Source organism: Mytilus galloprovincialis, chromosome 2, assembly GCF_965363235.1.
Source record: "Mytilus galloprovincialis chromosome 2, xbMytGall1.hap1.1, whole genome shotgun sequence".
Taxonomy (NCBI): domain Eukaryota; kingdom Metazoa; phylum Mollusca; class Bivalvia; order Mytilida; family Mytilidae; genus Mytilus; species Mytilus galloprovincialis.
This window is the reverse complement of record NC_134839.1, coordinates 13,815,816-13,839,336: the sequence shown is the minus strand read 5'-3', so window position 1 is coordinate 13,839,336 and position 23,521 is coordinate 13,815,816. Positions and strand designations below refer to the sequence as shown.

The 23,521-nt window shown below is 32.1% G+C and overlaps 2 protein-coding genes and 1 long non-coding RNA gene across 3 annotated transcripts in view; 1 reads left to right on the top strand and 2 right to left on the bottom strand.

The window, feature by feature from the left end:
* The window catches only part of LOC143062956 (contactin-like), a 73,936-nt gene extending 68,155 nt beyond the window's left edge, over positions 1 to 5,781 (bottom strand). Inside the window, exon 1 of the mRNA XM_076234814.1 lies at positions 5,628 to 5,781. The gene's annotated coding sequence lies outside the window, so the exon portion shown is untranslated. The remainder of the gene's footprint in view (positions 1 to 5,627) is intronic.
* A 5,316-nt stretch (positions 5,782 to 11,097) lies between these two features.
* Positions 11,098 to 13,601, bottom strand: LOC143062955 (uncharacterized). Its single transcript, XM_076234813.1, has 3 exons — positions 13,431 to 13,601; positions 11,899 to 12,003; positions 11,098 to 11,412 (listed from the first exon to the last, which is right to left on the bottom strand). The coding sequence occupies exons 1-3, from the start codon at positions 13,461 to 13,463 to the stop codon at positions 11,248 to 11,250; spliced, it is 303 nt and encodes a 100-aa protein (XP_076090928.1). The 5' UTR covers positions 13,464 to 13,601; the 3' UTR covers positions 11,098 to 11,247.
* A 6,084-nt stretch (positions 13,602 to 19,685) lies between these two features.
* Positions 19,686 to 22,665, top strand: LOC143062954 (uncharacterized). Its single transcript, XR_012974896.1, has 2 exons — positions 19,686 to 19,812; positions 22,113 to 22,665. It is a non-coding gene; the product is annotated as an uncharacterized LOC143062954 (long non-coding RNA).
* Positions 22,666 to 23,521: the final 856 nt, after the last annotated feature.

The following is a 23,521-nucleotide window of genomic DNA, read 5'->3' as shown; positions in this document are numbered from 1 at the left end:
TTATGGTACCTCGACTAATGTTAAGTCAGCGAGACGAGCAGGCTTTGATAGCTATTCCCTATGTCTTGTTGTTTTATCTGAATAGATATTGTATATACTACCTTGATTTATGTCGATCGAACCTGATTTGATGATTTACCTTAGAAAAAGGTATTAATATTACTATTATGTAATATCCTGAAACTATATTGGTTAAAAACATCATTTAAGTGACAGCATTATTAATATTGTTGACCAGGCAGACCTTGTCAATTTATGTTTTAAATTTTTATAAACAATTGCGTCATTACAGTTGAACATCGGCAACACAAACATTACTTTACATACATTGCGGTGATGTTGTAGTACCGGAGTTTGAGATGAGACACGTATTGAGTTCGAATCAGTCTTTTCAATTGATTTTTTTTAATTCATTAAAGCAAAAACATATTTAAAAAATAAATTATAATGAGTTTACTTTGAATCTTGTTGTTTTCACTATATATTTAACCACAATTACAACCATATGTACGTCTAAACAAATGATTAAAACACAACGTTTTGATAAAAGTAATATATTACATTTACATTAAATAAACTTGTGTTAATGTTAAATTTTTAATTCTGCGGTGCGTTTAACCTGTTTTATCCTGTTTGATCAAATTTGATTTACAACTTGGTAGTGGTTTGTGATGGTTATTACTGGTTTATTTTTGGAAATGTTTCGGTATTAAAGTATCATCATTTATTGGATCGGATTTTTTTTTCTCTCTCTCATAGATACTAGACATTTGATCTGATCCTAACCCAACAGGATCATACAAACGATCCACCCAATGAGGAAATTAAAGAAAATATTTCATGATATTGACACTTGTTAGAATTTGAGGGAGATAAGGATTCTAAAAAAAAAAAATCGATTCTGGAATATTTAAATGATTAATTGTAGGATGTTTAACGTCCAGTGGCGAATATTTGATACATGTTCAGGACGATGAAAGGTTTATTTATCTAAAAAAAAGTTAAAGCTTTTGATTGTGCATGTGTAATAAGTTCATTACTTGTTTTGGTGTCACATTAGTGGAGGATAAGAGGGGGCGTAGAAGGCACATACATCCCTTTATCGCACCGGGTAAGTTATTACGTTGTGATTGGTTTAAAGACGTCACGTGGTGACCCCCTATGAGACCGAAAGGGGTTAGTAAATTTCATAGTGGGTTCATGACACGTTAATGGTGACGTCATCTATTGATGTTGTTGTGTTTTATTGTTTATTTTCCAACAAAACGCAGCCAAAAAAGTACAGCATGCGATAAATTCGTTATACGGTTAACTACTGACCCCCTACGAATCCATAGAGGGTGAATAAAATCCTCTACAATGTATCCGTAGGGGGTCAGTAGCGAACCATATAACTTATATTGACCCGCCCCTGTGTGACATAATTTGATCGTCAAAAATATCTACTACAAAGCAGCCTTTAATATGAGATTGCTGGGATCAAATTGGGAAACTTCCCAGGTTTATGAATCAAGTTGTGAAAATATATGAAGTAGTCCAGCTAATAAATCACTGAAATGTCTGTTATCTCCTTTTTAATCTGTAACATTAATAACCCTTGGGCAAGGCTGCTGTAAAATTTGAAAATTATTCAAGCATTCCGAATAATCCAACATGATCTTTACAATTAAATCGTCATCATTAATTCATCAAACTATTAGATATATGCTGGATTATTAAAAAATTATCAACATTTATAAATTAGGTACTTAAGTCAGTTTGGACTCAATTTGGTTTCGTGTGTTATTTTTCTAAACATTTTTTTCTACAAGTAAGTCGCAGTGCTTACAAGCTTTCATTTTGAAACTTGAATTCTCAGTAAGCTGTCTTGGATTGTTACTTGTATATAGGTGTCAGACCACCAATTCAAAATTCCTATCTGTTCAATCAAGTTTTGTAATTTTCACAGCTTTCTATATATTTTACCTTAGGTTCAACTTCATAGAAACCATATCCTGAATTGTACATGTATCACCTTTCTTCATGCCAGTTTTTTTTAAAGACTTGAAAGAAAGAACTGCCTTTCGTAAGTCAAGTTCTATTAAAAATAACCCCTGGTTTTCTAGAAATCTTAAATAAGAATACTATGGAGAAGAAAATAAAGGTACACATAATGTGTAAATATGAACAAACATATTCATATATTCATAAGCATTTATATACGATACAGTGTTTCTAAAAGAAATATACATTTTAGCCAGGAGGACCTGTCGACCTATATTTATCACGTGACCGCCTTGCAGAAATTCCTCTAGGAAATATTTTGTTTATAAATAGTACCATGATATATGTTCCTGTGGGAATAAATGGTATACAGAATTTTTTTTTAACAGGAACACATATTCTGTATGCAATTTATTCCGCTAAGAACAAATACTATATTTCTAATGTGATTTTGTCAGCAACATATATTGACATAGATACTGCTGCCATGATTTTGTATATGTTTCTTTGTGTATGCAATTGTTATGAGGCATACACTTATATCTGCAAGAATGTAAGCATAAAGATGAATTTTATTAATTCACTTATACTCTTGTTTTGAGTTATATATCATCAAAATCCCTGTGTCTTCGTGTGTCTTTTCTAGTTTGAAAGCCCCATATCTTTTTCCTATACAACTGGAGAAAATATTTGTTTACCTGAATCATTTGGGACTACATGAAATAAGACATTTATCTTTCTTTTGTGTAACAGATTTTGTCAAAGAAAAATGGTCTCCTTTTTCAGTAAAGAGTTAAGTTATTTCACATCCCGTGTTCTATTGTGAGTCTGTTTAGAAATGTAACAATAAAGTAATTATAAATACATGTCTTTTCACTCTATCTTTTTAATTGGACTCTTTTTTTTATAGGTTAAAACATAGTATTTTTTTTATATATAAATGTAGATATTATTTGCATGGGATGTGCATTTGTATTATCCAGTTCTTGCAAATTAAAAAAAAAAATTTTTACATAAAAAACAATTCCTATGTTGTGACTTCAACCTTTATATAATTTCTTTAATAGATATATTTTAATATATTACGACTTTAAACATTTTTCAAATAAAATGCAATGCAAAACCAACGGGAAAACCAACGGTCTAATCTATTATATATAAAACGAGAAACAAGAAACATTTATGAACCACATCAACAAACGACTGAACATCAGCTGAGTCTGTTTACAAATGTACCAATTTGCAATATAGTATTACATGTGTTTTCTTTACTTTTATATAATTTATCTTTGTGTTGGATACTTCTTTTTTTATAAGTTTAAAAATTGCATTTGTCAGTTTTATATAAATTAAGATATTTGCATGCAATGTGGCTTTGTTTTGTCCAGTTCTTGTAATTTCATTGGAATTAACTTTTTTTCCATATCAGACTAATTCATATGTTGTGACTTGAACCTTTATATATTTTCTTTCATAAATATATTTTATTTTATTACGACTTTAACATTTTTCTAATAAGATGCAATGCGACTTTGACAACGACAATTTTCCACGCGTTTACCATACCGATCAAAATGATACACAACAATGTTACCTTGAGCTAACAGTGATACAAATACAATTTGAATTTAAAAGAATATTAAAGGTAGAAAATTACAATTTAGCAGGTACAGGTACAGTTTTCTCACCTGCCTCAGGTATCCATCTTATTTAGTCATCAATCGATATAAATATGGAGGAGACAAATCGATACATATATATATATATATATATATATATATATATATATATATATATATATATATATATATATATATATATATATACTAACATAAATAAATAATCAAATGTTTGTTTGTAAACAACGTCTTAACCAAGAACGGTCATCAATATTGGAAAATCTTTATTTTACACATTTTGGTATTTTAACGGCAAGCAGGACGCTCCAAACCTATCTCAAGCAAATAGTCGTCGTCAAAAAAGCCTAGTTCTGTGTTTACATGTTAATATAAAAACTTGTCCTTATAAGTTCAACTTCTAATTCTTGGCAAACGGGTGGATTTAAAATTATCACCTTACATGACTTTAGATATGACGTAATAGCTTAAACTACAAAATATGTTCCTTTTATTTTCTAAATCCTATTTAACCAATCTTTACATATTTATACGAAGAAATTATAATAGACAGCTGATGTTTTCAATAAGCTAATTATCTTGGATTTGATCATGAAAATCTACTTCAAATTTATCTAAACAATCAAATTCAATATTTACAATTTATAGTATACAAATAGTAGGGATAGCCTTGTGTAAAATATTTCATTGAACATTCGAGCATTTTCTACCCGAAATTAAGGGGGAGCGGGGAAGACTATAATTTTTTTTTTGATACTGAAATACACGCCAAAAGTAAGCAAAAAGACAAGTACAGGTTTTCAATTTCATTTACAAAATGTATTTTTGAGATGTGCTTTCATTGAAAAAAAGTTTCATTTTACACTAGCTATATAGTGCAGCAGACGTTCAAATTCGGCAGGGGAAGATAGAAATCCCGAAAAAAAGTTATTAACCATTCCAAAATCTACAAACCAGGGTAGAAACATGTCTGTTACTCGAGGTTTTATAATTTCTGTTAGATATAGGTCATTTTAACGGTTGGAAGGATATATATTTATGAAGCGTGAGGATACATAATTGAGCGCCATTACCATTTCTAAACTGTGTATTCATGTTCATAACTAAATTTAGTGTGTATTTGAATTTGTAAGCTACATTACAACGAAATATTGTTATGAAAAGTAAATCAAAATATTTTAAAATTTGAAGCTAGATTAATTTAGTTCTCTTTAGTGCTTAAAAAAAGGCTTAAACAAAAGCAAAGATCAATGAACCATTATTTCCGGTTTTTGTGTATACTCCTTATTTAGAGAATATTAATGCAACTTTAAACGTCCATAAATGCAAATATTTAAAGAAAGAATTGACCTGAAATCAAATGTCTTGACAGTATACCAACTTCAGTACATACCACCAGTATACAACAAAGTGTAGTATTTTCAATATATCAAGTTGTGGACGGGTTTTCCAAAAATAAAATAGATAATGCGTTTCTATTGTGTGAATCATTCAATCTTTACAATTTGTTTTGAGTCACATTCTATTCATTTCGAAATGTCATTCTAACACTATTTGATTTGAATGTTTCTTTTTAGATTCAAACACAGGTTTTCTTGGCTCTTTTTAGATGCCGTATGTAAGTTATCAAACAAGAAAACACAACAAATGATCCAACTGAAATATGATACCCAGGAAATAAACACAATTCTTCAGTAAATAATTACTTGTAGTATAAGAGACACATTCGAAGTCAAGAAATTTCGTAAAAGAGTATTTTAAAATTTTGGTACATTTGTTATTCTCCGCTGAATTCAAATTAAATGTGTATTTGACATTGATTTCATAAATGGCATGGTTTAGAGAGAAATGGCGTATAGCGCGGCGAAGGTTTAAAAAAAATAAACATTGGAAACTCAAAGAGATCAAAATCTAAGGTAATTTTTGATAAAATAAAATATTATTTCTGAAATATTGGTAAAAAGAAAGTTGAATATATACACTATACATAAATTTATTCACTCTTACCTCACTTTACTTTAATCCATATTAACGTGAAATCAATCAACCATTACCGGTTCAGGTATAAAGACAGGTCACGTGGAAATCTGGCGTTCGATCTGTCCATAGAATATCCGTTATGCTGTTTATGATCTTTACACACAAAGTAGAACTAGCACCTACCCTAAACAGTTATACATGTCCAATTTCGATATGCAATTTATTAATGGTATGATTACAGATAAGAACTTTATAAAATACAGGTGAAAATAACTTCGGTTTTAATGCAGTGATAAGGAATTTTACATAAAAAGAGTGACATGTATGTTAGGATGAAATTGTGGTATATTTGTAATGTCATGGCAACATAATTGCATCAAAAAGTTTCGGTTGTTAGTATCAATTATCAAATTTATTTATTTATTTTTTGCCCAATTGAGACGGTGCAGAAAATAAGATTTGATGGGCACTATATAAACACTTTATTTCATTATCAAATATATTTTAAAGAATTTACAAAATGTCAACCAGCATGCCCAGTTTAAGGTGTAAATTTAATTTTGATATTTAGTGCACACATTCCTTTATTGGTATTAATTCTTTGTTTAATTTGACATTTTTGCTGTTTTAAACTTTTAACCTTAACCAGAAGGAGTTTAAACTATTATATAATGTTATATTGTTAAACTATAACTTTACAAACATAACGTAACGAATGAATAAATGAACTTTGATTGAACTTTCAAAATGAACTTTTAATTGGACTTTATTTTTCTTCAAACTTCATGAAATAGTTACAGAGAAAATTGGTATTTACAAGCTTTACTTATCCCACACCAGCACACCACCAACCGTTACGTACTCAAAGCAAACATTTAGTGCGCGATAATCATATGTAAAAAATTGCATATTTTTCGAGATTAAAGTTCAATTAATTTGAACAGAAAGGCAAAAATCGTTGGAAAAAAAAAGATAAAATGCAGAGACACACATTCCCATTATCAATTATATGGTAACATTTGAAGTAAATCGACGAAGACACTTAAATAAGTGCTCGACGTGCCAATGCAGGATAGAGGAACGATCGATAAACGATATACACCCACCTCCCCGACCGAAATTAATCCAATAGATTTTTTTTGCGAATAGGGGAGTTCCTTGTTGGCTGCATGGTTTTGATATTCTTTTGAGGCTAAGGACGTTTTCAGACACAATATTTTAGGCGGACTGATTTTGTTTTTTACATTAAATCATTTGATTTTGGACGTTGATTGGTTGATATGTTTAAAACAGATAGTAAAAAATGTATATCTACACTGTAAAAATCGTGCTTAGAATTTAAACACTTGTGATACATGTTTAGATCTAAACGTGTTTAGGATTGTGTTTAATTTCTAAACACATTTTTTCAGTAAGCACATAATATTTAAACATGACGTGAATTTAAACGCGTTTAATAATGAAAGTGTATAGAAATTAAACACATTTTTCTAAGCTAAACACGATTCTAAACACAATCCTAAACACATTGTACTGAGACACGTTTAGATCTAAACATGTAAGAAAAAGTGCACAAAAGATGTGCTTAGAATTGTGTTTAGGATCTAAACACCATTTTTACAGTGTATTACTAGTTGCTATTGAACCAGCTTTCGGTAACTGTGTCTCAGGCTTTTGAATATTTGTTAGTCAGTGTTTGATGAGATGAGACTTTTTCAGCTGATTGTTTTAGTTTTTTATTATGTTTTGTTGTTACATTACTGTCCCATGTTTTTATTGGCGGGGATATCCGCAAACGTGTATCACCTATCTTTATTTGCTTTCCAGGAGCCTATTATTCAGTGATTTAATTCTATTTTTAATATTTTTGTTCGCTTATTGCTTTGTATAGATTGTACAAATAAAAAAAAAGGATTGTCAATGATCATCCGGAATATAAAGATAATTTCTAAACACATAAAAAAAAAAAAAAATCAAAGTAATATTTTTAATTTTTGTTTCAAACTACATGATTGTATAGATAAGCAAGTCGATGTTATTCCTCTAAATACTAACCACAATGATGTTTGATCCACAACTGTATATATAATTATAGCCTACATGATTACATGTATATCGAGCTAGATAAAGCGATTTAAGGGACGCTTCTTAAACATGTTTGCTTCACACAAACTACAGCCATAAAAATATTAGGAGTGAACTACTAGTCTAATCCTAATGTATGTCGATATATTTAGATGTATATGATTTGAGGACGGAATAAAATCAGGTATAGATATAATAACATAACCCCGAGGTTAATCTTATCTTGTACTCAAAAAGAGAAAGCGGTCACTTTTTATGTTTGATTTTAGTGATATTTTGAGAAAGAAAGAAAAAGAACGTAAATATAACCAAACGAAACCAATTTGACCTAAAACTTTCAAATTTGTTAATGTTTTAAGGAAATTGTTTTAGTTTCAAGAGAATTGCAACTTGACCGAACTATCGGCATAGACATTTTTACATCTACAGTCATGTAAAGATCTTTCATAAACTTTTTTTTTCTCTGATGAGATTATGTTTTAAAGTTGTATCTACAGAGTACATCATTTTAAATTGTAAATAGAGAAGATATTTACGACGATAAGACACACCATAAAGAAACTTTAATACATAAAATCGTTGTGCCAATGAGACAAATCTCTACAAGAGACCAAATGACACAGAATTAAACAACAATTTAATACTTATACATGTGTATTACAATGTTTGTCACAAAACAAATCACTGTTAGACTAAAGTGCTACCTTAAACGACTGCAAAAGCATTAGTCAGACATACATAATTATTGTTACTAACTTGACAGTTACTGGGTGAAGATGTAGTTCGAAATTATAACTTTTACGTGTTTTTTAAGAATTCAACGCACTAATGAGAAGATGTGATATAATTGCCGACGACCCATCCACCAGATTTCAAATGACGTGGACAATAGTAACTATAGGAGACCGTACGACCAATATCAACAATGAGAAAATAAACCATATAGTCCGCTACAAATTGCCACACATGAAAAATGTGACGTTGCTTTCAAATCAGTCGCTATTGAAACATGCTTTTGAACGATATATTCCTCAGTTGAAGCAGAAGGAATGAATGTACTAAATTTATTAGGATTTGTATAATGGCAATTAGAAAACCAAAGACCACATTAATAACTTCAATGCAGCAATAAAAACCGAGTTACTGTGAAACTTTTTTCCATGCAGCGGTGTTCGTATCGACCGAATGCACAAATCATGCATTATAAAATAAGCCAGTGCAATTCAAACAAAAATTCCGTGATCATATGAGACTACTTACAGACGCTATCTGGAAGAATGAAAAGAAGCTAGCAGTACACGTTAAGTAAAATACGTTCTGCTTTATCGATGACTTTGTACTTCTCATGAGCAACAAGAAGGGTGCTACATGATCTACCTACACTTCAGGAGCACATTAGATCACCCTGGTTTTTGGTGGGGTTCGTGTTGCTCAGTTGTTAGTTTTTCATTTAGTATTTTGCAGTCTGGTGTTTTGGTTATCAAGTTCATTTTTTGCCACTTTCTTTTAAATTGAGTTTTGACTGTTCCTTTGTTATATTTATATGAAATATCCGTGTCTCAGATGACTACGAATATGTTCCAATAGTCGAAGCTACGATCGCATCCTCTTATCCTTAATTGTGACATCATTGAAATGTGCATGAAAAATTATCATGGGTGCCGTACGAGGAGTATAATCTGCCTACCCTACAGAAGCACTTTATGCCCGGCTTTGATGGAGTAAGCTTTACTCATTTTTCTATATAAGTATGGTTTTGTAGACTACAGCGTTTGTTTTCGTCATCTTTACTTTTTGTCACAGTTTTTCGGTTTCTCTTTCTCTTTTGAATGTCTCTGGTAAATTCCGCCTCAATTTTCTACGTAGCGATTGAACGTCTAGTATATTTGTCTTACCTTCTCACTAGTGTTCGTTCTATCAAAAAAAAATCTCCAATCATAAAAAACATATGTGAGCTTTCATATAGATTAAGGAGATGTGGTAGTATTGCCTATTTAGAGGTTTTAACAACATCTCGGCTAACTTATCCAAATTATAGATACCTCAAGATAGCATTATGAACCTCAAAATAATTTTCTTTTCATGCCATGGCGTCTTTTGTTTGTTTCGACTTATGAGCTTCAATGTCCCTTTGGAATCGTTCATTTCTCTTTTTTTTTTTACATTTTATGCAAATAAATAAAAAAATTATTAAATATGAAAACCACTGCCATGTTGTTAAAAATAACTTATCCTAATTAAGTCTTATCAATTATCCAATTTCCAGTAGGTTTGAACAACTTTCTGATTTTAAAAGTTCAACGTATGGTCGTTAATAATGAACACAACCCGTTTGTATATTCATATTATGACAAAATCAAATGTAAAAACAAGTCAAACGAAAAACACATGGACCCGAGAAATGATAAAACAATAAATGAAATCACATGTGACACTCAGCACCCTGGGAAAATCACTGATTTACACACTGTCTACGGGACAGGCACACACCGAATGTGTTGATGTTACAAGTGTTTGCGAGCGCACATATCCCTTATTAAACTAGACCAGGCCTATAATAGAAAAGCACAAAAAAGAACAAACAGTAAAACTCACCAGAACAGTACGAATTACAAAAAAAAAAAAAAAAAAAAATACACTACAAAAGATGAAACAAAGCACCGATTAACCTGGTTAACACTTTGCCAAATCAGTAACTTCTTTTTTCATAGTGGAACATCTATGTTTTTTGTATAATCTGTCAGAGGTATTTTTAACACACAATTGATTTCGGACATATGCGTATTGTTATACTTTTCTACATTGGCTAGAGGTATAGGGGGAGGGTTGAGATCTCATAAAAATGTCTAACCCCGCCGCATTTTTGCGCCTTTCCCAAGTCAGGAGCCTCTGGCCTTTTTTAGTCTTGTATTATTTTTACTTTTAGCTTCTTGTGTATAATTTGGAGTATAGTATGACGTCCATTATCACTGAACTAGTATATATATTTGTTTAGGGGCCAGCTGGAGGACGCCTCCGGGTGCGGAAATTTCTCGCTGCATTGAAGACCTATTGGTGACCTTCTGTTGTTGTCTGTTCTGTGGTCGGGTTGTTGTCTCTTTGACACATTCCCTATTTCCATTCTCAATCTTATTTTCTAATAATTGTTCAGTAGGAAAGGTAGATTTAATTCCTCCTATTCTAAAATTTCTTGAAACTAGCTACTAAATGAGAGAGTGTTGGCTGCTTAATCCACAATGCTGATAGTCAATACTGGAGAAATCAACGATCAATGATCAGGAGGTTTTCGTTTTACTATAATTTTTCATGAAACGTGCAAGAGTGGACACAGACTTGAGTTGTTAGGTTAGGAACTTATACTATGGCAGTAACTTGAATGAGTCTATAATTATATCATATTAAAAAAGAACACTTATTGTTTTATATTTATTGTAACAAGGCACTAATAATGCAGATTTAAATACAAATATCATGGTCAATCTTACACTCCTTCGAAACTTGCAGGTCTATAACAAATATGGGTTAATTGCAGCGGCACCTATAAATAATAATTTACAAAGTTTTATTTCTTTTTCTTCTTCTTTGCACTTCCTTTCTTGCCCTTTACACTTTTTGCAGATTTTGCACTCCTTGCTCTCGATGGAGCCCCACGTTTATTTTTCCCGTCTTCTTCGTCAGGTTTATTTGTTCGTGGGACATACTCTATCCTCTGACCTTGGCATCTTGTCTGAAAATTTCATCATTTGTTTTACATTTGTACTTATTTATTACTAATGATATAAATGAAATATTACACGTCTCAACATTATAACAACACTACTATAATTCAAATTTTTACTTAAGAAGGCAATTATTTTTTTGACAAAAAGTGAGATAAAAATAAGTCTTTTTTTCTGTTTTAAAGTAAAATATCATTGTCAAAGGCTGTGTTCAACTTTACGTTTTTTTAAAAAATAAGACAAGAGAGACAACTCTAATCGACCTATATGAAAAATACAAGACGAGGAGTACAAATAAAATTACTCCTTATATAGGGTTTGTTTTATAAAAAATAATAAGATTATTAGTGGAAATTACACTGAATTATTCAGTTTGTTCAGTCACTGTTAAGGTGAAGACTAGAACATGATGTATAATATAAACCGTTTATTATATAGAAATAAACAAATACAATCTTGAAACACATTTAGAAAGAGGATATGCTGAAAGTCACCTGATTGCAAATTCTGCATTTTGTTGCCTCTTTCATTTCTCCTTGAAACTCTCCCTTTAAACATTCTTTACAGTAGCGTGTACCACACCATTTACACATATAGGTCTGAAATGGAAATCAGTCTCAGAGATAGTTTGTTACATATTTTATAGGAGTAACACGACAGGTGGCACATGTGGAGCAGGATCTTGGTATCTGAAACTATAATCACCCCACCCCTTTCCCGTTTTTGTTGAGGTTCGTGTTGCTCATTTTTTAGTTTTCTATTTTGCGTTTTGTTTGCTATTGTTTGTTTTCGCTCGTTTTCCTTTCTTTTTCCATAGCATTGTCAGTGTGTTTTCGACAACTTATGCATGAATCTTTTATAACGAATCTGTAAAGTTTACAAATGCAACGATTTTGATAACCCCAAGTACTTATAAAAAGATAAATTAATTTATTACTCAAACTTTGATCTTCTGTCAATGGTGATGTAATGAGTTTCTTAAATGTTTTATATTAAAATACTGATATGTGGTAAGATATGTCAATTTATTTTAATGACACAACTTACTATCCATCGGATATCAAATTACGAGGATGGAAACAATGATAGGCAGTACATAGAAATGCAATATCAGAAAGAACAAACTAGCGAGAGTTCTGCACACCCCACATAACGACACCTTACAGTTTATCATCCGTGTGATGTTACATGGAACGCTGTCCTTTTCAAATATCAAGCTAAACATCCAAAAAGACATCGATTGCAATCCATACAAAACAGAGGGGATAGGTTTATCACTAAAAGACTACAAATCAAAAGATGAAGGATGTATGACAAAAATTCTATCAGAACTTCAGCTTCCGTCACTACAATCAAGACGCCGACAGCAACGAATGATTTTCTGTTTCAAAGTGGTTGAGGGGAAGATACCAGCGATCCCTCCGGACGACCTTATTACATTTATCAGACCATAACAAAAAGCAGCCTTTATTAATTTTATCTCTAAGAACATTGTAGACCAACAAGTCCGTAACAACAAACGAGCGGTCAGTTTTAAAGAGTCTTTAAACAGTGAGACCGACCAGTTCAAAAACTCTGTTTGTGGACACTGCAGTAGATTGGAACCACATGGAGGACTCGGAGGTGTGCGTCACTGCAACCGAGGAGTTTAAATCATCACTCCTCAGCAAGCGCGACTTACTTGTGCGCAGACCAACCCGTCACGCAATAGCCGAAAAGAACCTGTGACGTACCCATCCATATACAGAAGTGTGAAATACAGACATATACAGAAAAAAAATATATATCTTTCTTAAACGCAAAATGCATATAGCTTTTATCCATTAGATGCTGGAAAGCATTACAAAGGTTTTATTCGCTCAGCCAGGTTTAATTATTTGTCTATGCTCCGATTCAATTCCGAAGTGTGGACAGCTTTTATTGTAATCTTTAAAAAACAGAATATGGCTTTGTTTTGTTACTGTTGTAAAGCCGATTACAGATTTTGGTAGTGAACTAGACCGTAAAACAATAAACAAAGGCTTACCGTGTTAGTCAAAGAACAGCCCCAGCGACACATTGTGTAGAATTATTTATCTGATCCTCATTTGTTAAACGGAAATAAGACAGCTATATTCATCATTTAGATAGAATACAAACTCAAGTTGATGACAATTGACATTTAAAATCAAATATGGCGGATGTCAACAATAATGATTCACCTGTGTTGCTAACGTATACTATACCCGGTTTATTGAGTTCGTCTGTTTGACTTTAAATATCTGTTCATTAATCATTAATAAAATAATGCGTTATATACAGGTTTTTTTTCTTTGAGGTCAATAAGCACATTGTCAATATCTTTCATTGATTTTCGGCAAAAAGTGGTACAAACACAATTGTGTCGTGACAAAGAATAGACGCACTTGTTTACATTTATTGTTTAATTAGATTATTCGAATGCTTTAAAATAGTTGATTTTTGTATAACAATGCACCTTTAATAGCTCCGGAATTTAGATAATTATATGAAATAGGAGAAAGACTCCCAACTTAAGAATTTATTAAGTGGTCGTGTAACGGCTTGTTTAAATTGTTAAGGCTGTAATTAAAAAATCTAATTTTTAATAAGCTTTCTGAAAATATTTTCAAAGGGACTTAACTGCACGTAGAATCATTTATATACTATTCGCGTTGCTTGGTACAGTTTTATGGTATTATCGAGAGTTTCGAAAAGCATTGATAATATGGCTGTCGTAGAAGAAGTTGGCGGTTTGTTGTTGTAAATGTCTGCCTGACCCATAAATCTCTATGGCCGAGTTCACTTGAAACTCTACAATCGACTTCAGAGTTGATAGATTATCACGTGAACGCACTGGAGTTGATATTCGGAACAACTCTGGCAGAGTTGACTTGAAACTCTCGAGTCCACCTGTATCAAGTGAACGCACTGGAGTTGCTTTTCGGAACAACTCTAAGTAACACTAGGGTAAGGCCCTGACCAAGCATAAACAAATTATTCTCATTGGTTTGACGTCATTCAAGAGTTTCTCGAGTTTAACCCTGGCTCGGTGAGGGTTGGAACCAGAGTATGAGGGTTAACTCAAGTGGTTCAAGTAAAATCGTATTGTTGAAACCCGAGTAAGTAAAGTTAACTCGAGAGTTACAAGTGAACTCGGCCTTTTAGAAATACCTGTTAACCGTACTTTTTTTTAAAGTCCCAAGGGTGAAGGTTTTTAAATCTTTAAATCTGATCAACTTAGTCTTTACCGACTGGCACTAAAACCCTTGTAAAAGTAGGGTCTGTGTATGGCTGTGCAAGGTGTATAAAAACGCATCCACGTGGTTAAATGTTTTTCGGGGAAAAGTAAAAATAACAAAAATACCGAACTCCAAGGGAAATTCAAAAACGGATAGTTTCTTAACAAAAAGCAAAGCAAAAGCTCAAACTCATCAAACGCCCGGTTAACAACTGTCATATTCCTGACTGGTAACAGGCGTTTCTTTATGTAGAAAATGGTGGATTTCCCTGTTTTTTTTAGCTAGCTAAACATATCACTGTATGACTGTTGCAATGGAATTCTATTATAATGACAGCAATGTGTGAACAAAACAAACAGACACACATAAGCACCCAGAAACTGTGCAGTGTTTCTTGCTTTGTTATACTTTTCCCACAGATATATTAAAGTGTTATTATAGCCTTGAAACAGTCTTCTTTTGGTCAATATTGATCTGTATCAAGTTAAAGTCGACAATGCAACTGCAGTTTCCTACAGACAACGCTACAAAATAGCAATAATTGTCTTTTATTTTAGGAAGACTGTGTATGTGATATAGATTTTAACATTGTACATTTCGATGTCACAAGCCACGGACAATGGGATGTCATTTTGAAATTCATTAACTATGTAGTAAAGAATGTCGTCCATGATATTCTGGAAATTAATAGAATCCATAAAACATTTGTTTCATAGCGTATCTTTTTATTTTACCTCCGTAATAGATTACCTTAAAAACTGTATTTGGCCAACCATTTCGATTTTTTTTTATTATACTCAATGATCTTCAACTTGGTACTTTATTTAGCAATTTTTTCATTCGAGCGTCTCTGATGAGTCTTTTGAGTCTTTCGTTGACGAAAAGTGCAGAAAGCGTACACAATTTTACACCTGTTATCTTAGATGTTTGGAGGTTTGATCTACGTTTAAAGGTGTGATCAACACTTTGAATAAAAAATATTATCTTATATTGTCACGATTTTACTACATATTTTTTTTTATCGTTTCAGGTTTTATCAGCTCGTCAATGCTTGTATTAGTTTTGGAATTTTCAAATATTTTGGCCTCGAGCATCACTGAAAAATCATTATATGTCGAAATGCGCATCTGGTGCAATACAAAAAATTACCCGAAGGTTTTTAGTATATTTCAGACTCTGTTAAGGTGAAGTGAACTGTTTCAATAACATAGTAAGCATTTGATAATTAAACTTCCTTGGAAAAAAATAAAGTCGCAAAAATACTGAACTCCGAAGAAAATTCAAAACGGAAAGTCTCTATCAAATGGCAAAATCAAAGGCTCAAACACGTCAATGGAGTGGCTATCAATTGTTATTTTTCTGACTTGGTAAGGCATTTTCTTGTGTAGAGAATGGTAGATTAAAGCTGGTTTTATAGCTAGCTAAACCACTCATTTGTATGACAGTCGCATCAAATACATTATATTAAAAACTATTTGTGGACATATCAGTTAAACATGTCAAAAATAGGGGTACAGCAGTCAACATTTGTTATAATCTTATTCACTATAAAAAAACAAACAATTATGTCACAAAGAAGCACAAGAAGGCATATAGACAAGGCACAATAGCAAAATATTAACAATAACACAAACAAATAACGGGATGTATAAGTACAGAGCCACGTCATATGTACCAAAGAAACACAAAAAAGGCCCACAGACGAAGGGAATGATTTCAATATCAGCCACTGAATTAAGATTTATAAATAGAAGTAGTAAATACTAAGAGTTTTATTAAAGTCGCCATGACTTGCTTAACCGTATAGTCTGTGTGACATATGACTAAAGATATTTTCATTTGTAGCATCCATGATCCCGTCCTTCTTTCCTCATTTATGTTCGATATAAGAGTGTAAACTATCACCGAATTTTTACTAGTTATGACCAACACAATGAACAGTAATTCAACATGGGAGACGCGCACGGCCTGGCAGCTTTTGGAGTTTATGCAATTTACTCAGTTTTTGGTTGTAACCGTGAAAAGTAAAATCTCAGAAATACTGAACTCCGATGAGAATTCAATACAGAAAGTCCCTTATCAAACGGCAAAAGCAAAAGATTAAACTGCATCAAACGAATAGACACCAGCTGTCATATTGCTGACTTGATACAGGCATTTTCGTATGTAGGAAATGGTGGATTAAACCAGTTTTTATAGCGCTAAACCTCTCCCTTGTGTGACAGTCGCTCAAAATTCCATAATATTGACATCGATACGTGAACAAAACAGACAGTTAACAAAGAAGAACAAATACATAAATCAAACTTGACAACAACTTTTATTGCTTACTTACTTCTGTATTTTGTTTCTGTACGTTAAATCAAACCATAAAGGATTGAAATATTTTAAGTCCTGAGTGACCGAATGGCTAATATCAACTCTGGTGTAGAATCGCGTGTTTGACGTCAGAATGTTAACGTCACACAGGTAGATTTAAAATAATTTTGTCGTTCAAAGTACGCGAAATTAACAATAGAACAATAACACAACGGCCGGATGTACCAAGGAGGCTCGCGGGTATAAGATTTTCAGAAAAAAAAAATTTCATTACAAATTTTATTTATTATCTATAGTAGTTGTTACTTTATCATATGGTACAAAAATTATTCCCAAAAAATCAATTTGTGCTGGCCCCAGGTGACTTTTATATTGTAGATATCATTGAAAAAGCTCCAAATTATCTCCCTTTGGTGCAAAAATGCCATTTTTTGGCATTAAAATTGATTTTTTTAACTCATCGGTGACCTTTAATTTTTTGTTGTTTTCGAATAAGCTGTACATAAACTAAATAATTGTAAAATTTAAGCGATTTCTGTAATTTAGTTCTTTTTTCCCCCCGATATTACCGCTATTTCGCCAATTAGTTCAACCGAAAAAAAAGACATTAACAAAAATGTATGCTTCTTTTGAAGGCAGATTGTTAGCGTAAGTGAACGGTGACCTCATTTTTTATCTCATTTTTCTATAAAGTATAAAATAAAGATCTTTTATAGAAAATATAGCGAAATGCTATATTAAATTTAAAAAAATGATTTAGACCCGCGAGCCCCCTTAAAGTACAGAGCAACGTCATATGTATCAAAGAACAAAAGAGTCACACGGGTAGAGCATACTTGCAAAAACTGAAAGATAATAAAAATAACACATTGACGGGATGCATAAGTACCGAGCCACGTCAAATGGATATCACAAAAAAACAGACCAAACAGTGAAAGTAATATGAATAAAGACAACAGTGATTTATTCCTTTATTATTCATCCTACGCAAGAAAGATATGACAGATACAACAAACTGGTATTTCAGGATCCACAATTTGCATACACTGTAAAGTCATAGGTTTAATAGTTTCCTTAACAATATATAATTAAAAGAAAGCCTTTCCATATGACTTATGTTACGAAGGGCTGCCTCATAGGCAGATGGTACTCGCATATATTATCATAAAAAAAGAAGATATGGTATGGTTATCAATGAGACCGCTCTCCATTAGAGACCAAATGACATAGAAATTAACAACCATAGGTCACCATTTGGTCTTGAATAATGAGCAAAACCCATGCCGAAAGTTCAGTTATAAAAGGCACTGCAATGACAAATGTAAAACAATTCAAACGATAAATCTACCATTTTTACCATTTTGATGTGAAAATAAGGCTTGAAATGAGTTGCAGCAAATATATTTAAATTGATATAGGAAGATGTGGTGTGAGTGCCAAGGTGACAACTCTCCATCCAAATAACAATTTCAAAAAAGTAAACCATTATAGGTCAAAGTACGGCCTTCAACACGGATCCTTGGCTCACACCGAACAACAAGCTATAAAGGGCCCCAAAATTACTAGTGTAAAACCATTCAAACGGGAAAACCAACGGTCTAATCTATAAACGAGAAACGAGAAACGAGAAACACGTATATATTACATAAACAAACGACAACTACTGTACATCAGATTCCGGACTTAGAACAGGTGCAAACATTTGCAGCGGGATTACTAGTAAACGTTTTAATGGATCCAAACCGTCTCCCTTTTTCTGAAACAATAGCATAACATCACAACATAGAAAAACACACGATAAAATATCAATTGGCAGACTTAACTCAATGAAAAAAACGTACATTAATATACTATGAACGAATAAATTTGATCTGCGATATCTGAGTGCAAATGCAAGTTAATAAAATATAAGGGACAAACATTCAAGGCCAAAAAGCAAACAAACAAGTCCAAACAAAGCCATGGCAAGACACCACTGCGAAATATTTAAGCCTTCGAAAATATTCACTTTAGTAAAAAAAAACGGTTTTAAAAAAATACAGGTAAATCTTGAAATTTATACAAATGTTGTAAGAAGAAGTGAAACTTCTGAGATATTCAAAATAATCAAAGCTGGTATATAGACAAAGATCCATATAAATATAGAATAACAAAAAAGTATAAATTGACCGTTTAGTCAAATAGGAAACTTTTGTTTGATAAGATTAGTCTTTATTTATGGTGAAGTCAACCGGAGATCAACTGATAAAACTAATTAACTCGTAAATAAGTTTTACATAAGCTGAAAATTTACTTATGTAACCTATGCAATATAAGCAATATAGGCGTGTCAATAAAGTTTCTTATTTATAACATTATTTAAATATAAATAAATTTGGTGTATTTACTGTCTTCTGATTGGATAAAATTATTAGTTTTATTTTCAATGTTGTCAATTTTGATGGCGACACGCCCACTCTGACGTTGAGTATTCATACGACAACATGTTTGTACGTTGTTTTCGTTAATATAAATTATATAAAAAAGTTCTTTGCGCCTCATTTTTGATAGAAATTTATTTATAATGGATGGCAATTATTTATTTTGATTTTATTGAACCATAAAACTAATTTTTGACTTTTCACATTTTACATAATCCGCTTCGCGGATTATTCAATGTGAAGAGTCAAAAAATAGTTTTATGGTTCAATAAATTCAAAATAGATAATAGCCATTCATTAAATATAGTTTTATTATAGTGCAAATAAAGTATATAAATATATGTGACACATATAGGCAATGTACCAGGAAGAGAACAAGATATAAAGAACGCTTCAAGTAGATCTTATTTTCAACCACTACCGATGTCATGTAAGTATATTGAAGAACTGTATTTTTTATTATTTCCTTTAGCTTTCTTTCTGATAAGTACAAAATTTGGCTGTGAGCGTTCTTGGTGAAGGTAAATCCACAAAAAATCTTTGGACGCATAGACTCAAAATTGTGATGTCCACAAGGCCAGCTTTCACGTAGTTTTAACTTTGTGGGTAATATTGAGGTCTAATGGGGATATTTCATTATTTTAAAGATGAGATGCATAGCTTTACGTCAATGAATTTCGAAGACGTATTTAAGGGTAAAAGAGGAGATAATTTAACAAGATCAATTTCCTAAACTGAAAGATATAAAGAATCGAACACCTTAAACATGCCAATTTCAATATAGTCTTAAATGCATGATTTTTTTTATTAGTTTTTAGTGGCTTTGAACTAGCTCTCAGTAACTATGAGTACTCTGAGATCTGTTTCTAGCATCTTTTTGTTGTTGGGATGTACAAGTACCCGGCCACGTCCACTTGTATTTGTGGTTTTTGTACTTTTTTTTTATCCATCTGATGAGTTATAGCCTTTTTCAACTGATTTTTACCACTGTCCCAGGTTAGGGGAGGATTCGGATTACATGTTTATCCCCACCCCATTCTGTATGTATTTGAATGTCCCAAGTCAGGAGCCTGTTATTTAGTGGTTGTCGTTTGTTTATGTGATATATATTTGTTTTTGGTTCATTTTTTGTACATACATTAGGCCGTTAGTTTTCTCGTTTGAATTGTGTTACATTGTCATTTCGGGGCCTTTTATAGATGACTATGCTTTGCTCATTGTTGAATGCCGTACAGTGACCTATAGTTTTAATTTCTGTGTCATTTGGTCTTTTGTGGAGAGTTGTTTCATTGACAATCATGCCACTTATTTTTTTTTATATAATTAAGGAGTCCATTGATAACATGATCACTAAAATACACGATAGTACAACACAATACACAAGACAATGTCAATCTTTAAAGAAGAAAAACATTACGGTTCGTATGTAGCCAATGTTTTATGAGAACTTCTTCATATTTGATCATATTTTTTCATCTTAATATATGAAACTATACTGCATAAAAAACAAGATATTTTAATGATGAAGAAGGCAATTCCATATTCGCATATTTGACGAAAATAAAAAAAAGGGGTCGCTTTTGTGAAGTTTTCCAGCCACATTAAACAAACCTATTCTAAAGGGATAAAGTTACGATGCTGTTGCCTGGTCATTAAAGATTGCATATTTTGGTATTAATATTGATTCACTCATAGGGTCTTTGCATCTGAAACAATCACATCTCATCTATTCTTAAACCAGTTGTTGGCATGATACGGGTTATGTTATTCTCATATATTTTATGATGGTATGACACTTAACCCCTAACAGTCCTTTGTTAGTTTATGTATCACTGTCATTTTGCTTAGATTCTTTTGTTATCTTTTCTTTTAATTCGACTCGGACTTCTTTTGGAATGAGTTTTACTGTGCGTATTGCTGTGTGTTTGTTCATTCTACGTTGCTTAGAAGTACAGGGGTAAGTGTGAGATTTCATTTTTTTTAACCAAGCTGCATTTTCACACCTGTACCAAGTGAGGAGTGCTAGCCTTTTTACATTGGCAATATTTACTACTAACGACTGGGAAACAAGAAAGGAAAACATTGTACATTATAAAACGAGAAATAATTAAAATTAAATACAAAATTCGTCTTTAGTGAAACCAAAAACGAAAAACGGAAACACTTTTGATTTTGATTTTGGTTTTAGAGAAATCAAAAACGAAAAATGAAAACAATCTCGTTATTTATTTTTAATATTTCAAAAATGGACGCAAATATACACTTCGTTTGTCTTGTGTGTGTCTTTATTAATTTAAACTCATTTATATGTTTGGCCCCTAATCAACAAAACTTCAAAACAAATAAATGAACTAGAATTTTTTTTTTTACTAAACTAACAGAGGCTAGAGGCTCCTGACTTTGGCTCATTACCATGCTTAATTTTATTCCATGTTGGAAACATGGCTGCAGCAAAATAACAACAATAACTTTTTAAGGAAGCTTTCTGATAGTCACTAACACAAATTCTACCAAATGTTGATGATTTAAGTATATTGAAAGACCTTCAAATTGTATCTGGCGTACATACAAAATATAATCCTGGTATCTATGATGAGTTTGTTTACATATGAGTCTCTTTCAACATGTGCCATATTTTTTACCTTTCATTTTATGCACATAGAAGTTAGCTTTCAGTTACAAATTAACTTAGATACACTTATAATGAAAACTATTTTATTTAAATTTCAGCAATGGAATCCTTGGCCAAGTTTTTCAATGCAGCGATAGTTTTACCCCTTACTGCCGGAGAAGCTTCCGAAAATCATCACAGTACTGATAATGTTCGAACTCATGATGGCAGTATCAGCGGACTTATACTACTTTCAAGTGTTCTAGTGATTACCGTTCTTTCTATGTTTGGAGTTCAGTTGGTTGATTCAGAAAAGACCGAAATGATGACGTATTTCACAATCTATTCTTACCTTTGTGTTGTTATTTTCTTAGCAATAGTTGTTTGCATTGCTCATTTGATAAATTATCGACTGAGGCATGCTGAAATTTTGACAACAGCTGGAAATAGGAACACAAACTTCAAAGTGAAATTTTTATTTCTGTGGATTTTTGCAATTGGAAGTATTTTGTTTACGTTGGCAAAAATTATCAGTACGGTTCGCTGTGAAGAGAAAACATTTGAGGAGCGCAAGAAGGAGGGGTGCTTAGACAAGAGCTCAACTTATGACACTAGTTATGAAGTAGCGAAAGTTAGCTTTCATTGCATTGAAATAATATTTTATATAATTCAGTCCTGGTTTTTACAGTTTTGTATTCGTTGTTCCTTTAAATGCTCGTGGAAGATTTACTACAGTTTATTGTTAATAGTATTGGCAAATATTTCGCAATGGGCTCATTATTTTGCTGAAATTTACCAAAACTCAGCAGGCAATAGTAGGAATTGTGCTACAAGTAAGAGCTGTTACCCAAATATTATTTATGAGAGGATAAAGCCGTTCGCACATCCACTACAAATGGAATACTTTTTACTTTCGATGATTTTAATTGCTGAACTTTGGCCAACAAATCAAAATCATGGACATGCATTACCTTCTAGCAACCATACAACACGCCATGGAAATGAAAATACTCCATTATTATCTTCTTTAAATCATTTATTACCAGTTACCGCCTCGATGGAAGCTTCTATTGAAATCAGAAATTTATGTGAAAGGCAACCTTCAGGCCGTTTGCTTAATTCTAAAGCAGTTGCATGTATAGGTTTTGGAGTTGCAATAGTCGTTCCATGTTATATTTTCGGTTCTATTACCTTATCAGAAAGAGTGGCGAACGCTGAGCGAGAAAATGTGACAAATACAACAATGTCAACAATGGAAATTACTGATGTAGCCTACGAGATCTTTTTGAGTTTATTTGTGATAACATTATTAATTATAAGTTTTTATTTGATTTCTAACTCTTCATCTCTTAGGGCAATAATGATTAAACAATATCTCCATTTTCATCACAAAATTATTATTGCTAGTTTTTTAGGTTCGGTAGGATATTGTTCACTGGTAGTTTTTTCGTGCATATACGAAGGAAAGTCAAACTTGTTAATGATCCAGAAGATCTTAGTATTGATAGAGCTATACCTTCAAGTTATA

Excerpts from the sequence above, each read along its gene's own strand:
- LOC143062955 (XM_076234813.1), bottom strand. The coding sequence starts at position 13,463 with ATGTGTCGCTGGGGCTGTTCTTTGACTAACACG. Across the intron at positions 12,004-13,430 it reads GCTGTTCTTTGACTAACACG|ACCTATATGTGTAAATGGTG; the intron begins GTAAGCCTTTGT and ends TTTCCATTTCAG. Across the intron at positions 11,413-11,898 it reads AATGCAGAATTTGCAATCAG|ACAAGATGCCAAGGTCAGAG; the intron begins GTGACTTTCAGC and ends TGAAATTTTCAG.